Source organism: Solanum tuberosum, unplaced genomic scaffold, assembly GCF_000226075.1.
Source record: "Solanum tuberosum cultivar DM 1-3 516 R44 unplaced genomic scaffold, SolTub_3.0 scf00181, whole genome shotgun sequence".
NCBI lineage: Eukaryota > Viridiplantae > Streptophyta > Magnoliopsida > Solanales > Solanaceae > Solanum > Solanum tuberosum.
Window position 1 is genome coordinate 674,760 of NW_006239106.1, and position 5,256 is coordinate 680,015.

General features: G+C 31.3%; 1 protein-coding gene across 1 annotated transcript; it reads right to left on the reverse strand.

Moving 5' to 3' along the window:
* Positions 1-1,248: 1,248 nt before the first annotated feature.
* Positions 1,249-2,220, reverse strand: LOC107061945 (cytochrome P450 750A1-like). The gene is made up of 2 exons (XM_015311994.1): positions 1,531-2,220; positions 1,249-1,411 (listed from the first exon to the last, which is right to left on the reverse strand). Exons 1-2 carry the CDS (start codon positions 1,855-1,857, stop codon positions 1,340-1,342), a joined length of 399 nt encoding a protein of 132 aa, XP_015167480.1. The 5' UTR covers positions 1,858-2,220; the 3' UTR covers positions 1,249-1,339.
* Positions 2,221-5,256: the final 3,036 nt, after the last annotated feature.

The window sequence follows — 5,256 nt, forward strand, 5'->3', positions numbered from 1 at the left end:
TAGTGTCATTAATCATATCATATTGTGTTATATTTTTAAGAAACATCTTAGATAGTTGTATTTTGGTAGGACTAAAGAAATATTTGAAGTACAAGTAAATTATATGTTTGTATGAATACTTTACTGGAAAAACCCGAAACAACCCGAAAAACCCAAAAAAATCCAAAAAAACCCGAGTTTTATTGGTTTGGTTTGGTTTATAAAATTAAAAATCCGACACAAATGGTTTGGTTTGATATTTGAAAAATCCGAACCAACCCGGTCATGTACACCCCTACCTCCGGTCATGTTGTATATACTTTTTTGTTTTTATTTTATGGGACATTGTTTGACTTAGTACGATGTTTTACAAATTTTGCTAATTGGATATTAGCTTATTTCACTTGCATAATCTATAGTAATAGGTGACTGTTAAATGTCGGCTAATATATACCAAATTTTTGATGATTTATTTTAGATAGATTCCAAGTCTTAAATATGATAACTACATTTCATGGAAAAATGACATTTCTCACATGCTTATGTTTGTGAAGAAAGACTGTAATTATTTCGTAAAGGTGGAGGAACTTGAGGGTAGTTTGAAGGATTTTGGCGAGTAGGTGCTGGCGTTTGTCAAGGCCCCGCACCTAGAGACTGGGAGAAATGTTGTGGTAAAAGTTGGAGGTAGGAGCAAACTATGTTAACACTACAAATGACGAAAGTTTCACTCAACTGATCCTTGTGTACACAGTAACAGGTTTTCGATGATGCCAAAATGGGGAACACTCATACTAATTATTTATAATCAATAAAACTAACCTGGTTCATCTAAGTGGTTCATTCCTGTGTCATCTGTTGCGTGTACTAAATGGAATAGGTTAAGCACAAAACATAAGTTTGTCATTATCAAAAAGGGGGAATTTATTGGACTTAATGAGATTCGATGATAGACAAGATGAATTGGGCAAATTCAATGGGATGTACAAATTGGAGAAGGACTAATGAAGAAAGATGTATTCTTATCTTTAGTTGCACATAACTAGTGATACTGGATCTTAGCTTGAGGTTGTTAAAACAATGTCACTATATTACTGACATTTTGTTTATGCCATTGTTCTCTTATTGGGTTATGATTCGCTTGATGTAGGACTAGTTAGGTGTCATCACGACTTAGGAAAATTAGGTCTTAACCGTGACAGTTCTCAGTTTACATCTTTTATCTCTTGACTTGTTAAAACACATTCAAAGGAAAACAAGAAAGAAGAGATCAATGACATTTGGAATATACATATTCAATTAGGTATATTGTAGATTAGCAGGGGAAGCACACAACAATTACAAAATCATATACTAGAAACTTTCAATTTATATAAACCATTCCGTTCCATTCCGTTGATGATGCTGTAGTGTCCATTGCAGCTATAAGCATGTCCTGTATACAAAAGGAAACAGGGGAATCAATTTATATAAACCATTTCATTCTCAAGGCTTGAGGTATATATTGAGCTTATAAATACTAGTAATATATAAGAATGAGATGAAAGTACATACAAAGAGGATAGCTTTTATGTGACGACGATCAAACTGAAATTTTGCTTCTCCAGATTGCATTATGTCCATCATGGTGTCCACAAAGTCCTTGTTTTGCTTATGTTCATGAGGGTTAACGTGTTCATCAATAATCTTCTCAAGGAACTCATCAAACACCTTTGAAAGATCCTTGAGCTTGCGAGTGATACCTTGGAGATCAATAGCACCAAGGAAGGGGAAAAAATCACCAAGATTTGGTGTTGCTGATAAATGCACAACATCTTGAACAATAGCTTTGAATCCCCTTTTGTCCAAGTCCTCATCCATGTACTTCTTTCCAAACACCATTAAGCAAGTCAAGTTAGCATTCAAGGACGTAATTTGCACTAAGATCAACAACTACACGATCACGAGCTTCCTTTTTAAGCGACTGAATAAGAAGTTCAACTTGTTGTTTTCTCATGGATTGAAATGAATGGATCTTTTGATTGCTCAAAAGGTGCACTGTGCACAATTTTCGTATGTTGCGCCAATTGTCACCATACTTTGCAAATACCAAATTTTTTTGGCCATAAGCCAAATGTTGAGATGCCTCATGATGAGGCCTATTAGCAAAAATGTGATCATATGTCTTGAGGACCTTCTCGGCTGCATCAACGGACGAGGCAACGATTGTAGGTACTAGCCCCAGTTGCACATACATAATAGGACCATGTTCTTGGCTAGTTTTTGTAAATCTTTGTGTGGATTTTTGCCTAACAAATGAAGATGTCCTAAAATGGGAAGCCCTGTTGGACCTGGAGGATACCTTTTTCTCTTCTGAATGTTTAACAGCTCATACAAGGCATATACAGATAGAGCAACCACTAGAATTGCCCATATCAAAAGTCATTGAGTAAGAAGAGAAAAATCCAATCTTAGTTTAATCTCTTATGAGGAATGTGATATATAACATCTCCTCTATATTATACCAAACACGTAGAGATTGTTTGGTAAGCGAGATAAAGATAGAATATCTCATGAGTAAGTTTAGAATAAAATTTATTCTAGACTTAATTAATTGTGGAATATAACCTCATGACTATAATTTCAGGATAATTTAATCCACATACCCAACCACTCCTAAATATCTTAGCATTTCACAAACAAGTCAATGTCAAAGTAGTCTTTAAAGTCCACGCCCACTTGCTTCATTCGTTCATTTCAATCATTTATGTGGCGAAAGCTATTTGACCAGAATCATCTCCCATTGAACAATATATTATTATGGGGTGTGATATAGTGGTGGGATTGATTTATCATTAATTAATTTGGGTTTGAGTCTTAGGTATGGATAAAATCTTATAGGGAGTGTCACCCCCCAAATGGGCTCTGCAATACACGATTTGGATTTAGTCGAGAATTCAATGTGGGCTTTGAACACCGAGTGAAAAAAAAAATATTATTATTTTATAGGGAATTTTTTTTTAAATGTCAATATTTTAGTATTTAACAGGATCATTTAGCCACACTTTCAATATTTATTAAAAATGTCATTGTTTTAGTTTGTTATGTATCTGATTTATGTTTTTTTAATTTGATTTAATTGAAATAATACAATTATTTAATAAAAAAATTAGGAAGAAATTTAGGGGAGAGAATATTTTAAAAAAGGAATTTATCACTAAAAATTCTTATCAGTTACAAATTCAAAAATAAATGATAGAGCACCCATCCCCCTTCTTCATCAAATTCTCCACTATCGATTTTTAAATTTTCATTGATGATACTCAATCTCTGTTGAAGTGAATTCGATCAAATTCTAATTTTCTGTTTGGGAAAAAAAATTTGGAATACAAATCAGTTTAGAATACAACTTTTGTTTAAATCAAAAGTTAAAAATAAAAGTGAATAATGAATTTGATGAACAATTAAGAAGCAACTTTAGAATACAATTTTTGAAATACAAAATTCAGTTTAGAATACAATTTTTTTTTGTTCAAAAATTGAAAATGAAACCACATGAGTACAAATAATTGATATACAACATACAAAGTACATTTATTTTGAATACAAATATACTCCCTCATTTCATAAATTAAGAATGACCTGGTTTGACTTGGCACGAAGTTTAAGTAAATAAAGAAGACTTTTGAATCTTGTGGTCCTAAATTAAAGTTATGTCAAATGTACAAAATCGCCCTTAATCTTGTGGTCTTAAACATGCCACGTGGAAAACAAAAAATAAAATGTTACCAAAAAAGGAAAAATGTCATTCTTTTTGAAACTGACTAAAAATGAAAGGAAACCATTCTTTGTGAAACGAAGGGAGTAGTTGATAACTGAACTTGAACATAACATACAAAATGAATTATTTGAATGCATATGGATACAATATGCTTCAATAAATACAATGTTGCAGAAAAATACAACATACTTATTAGTATGAATACAAATTTAAGTAAGAATATATATCATTTAATTTGCTTATAATTTCATTCAAATAAATATAATTGACATATGAAATATACAACTGACAATACTAATATGAACACAAATTAAATAGTAGTGACGTTAATAAAAATACAGACACAAAAGAAAATTTACTAAATAAACGATTTTTAAATTGATACACAAAAATAAATAAAAGACCCAAAATATACTAATCAAAACTAAAAATGTTGATATTAACTTCATAAATACAAACCCAATAAAAAGTTATTTGATCAAATGATAATCTGATGTTTTGTATAATAAATACAAACCCAATTTTTTTTCATTTTGAAAAGTAAAAAAGAAAAAAGAAGGGATCCGGAAAGAGAGAAGCGGGAAAAAAAATGAATAGAGAGAGAAAATAGGGTTGAAGGGGAGTGAAAATAGGATGTATATTAGGAGGATAATTATAAACATAAAATTTGCTATATATGAGAGAGATAGAAATAAAATTGAAAAAATATGAGAGAGAAGCTGAAACATGGACTATAATTTGAGATAAATTAGGAACTAACTTAGGAGTTAGAATACACTTTATTTGTAAAATATTGACATTTTAAATAATTATTTTAAAGTGTAAATATTTTTGATAATTATGTTAGAAATTTTGACTAGTTAGCTAATTTATATTAGAGCAACTTTCACATATAGCAAACACAAAATTCATATTTGTATGTTATAGCAAAGTTTGCATAATTGCGCTCCATAGCAAACATATATATGTATATTTCGCTATACATATACAAAAGAAAGCAGTTGTATAATCTGCTTTGGTATACATATACAAAAAGATCAATTGTATAAAGTGAGAGAGGCGAGTGAGAGAGCGAGATTTGGGAGAGTGGTGAGTGAGATCTGGGAGAGAGGAGAGAAGGGAACAAAAATATATGTATATATAAAAAAATTTCTCGCTTTATACAAACACAAACGCATTTTATACAATTTGTGTTTTTTGTATAAAGTGAGAGAGGCGAGTGAGAGAGCGAGATTTGGGAGAGTGGTGAGTGAGATCTGGGAGAGAGGAGAGAAGGGAACAAAAATATATGTATATATAAAAAAATTTCTCGCTTTATACAAACACAAACGCACTTTATACACTTGCGTTTGTATAAAAAACGAGAGAGGCGAGGGAGAGAACGAGAGTGGCGAGCGAGATTCACCAGGAGAGAGGTGAAATAGCAACAGTTTGCTATGAGGTACAATTAAATCAAACTATATTTATAGCATTTAATTTGAATTAATAGTTTGCTATTATATACAATTTTCCCTTTATAT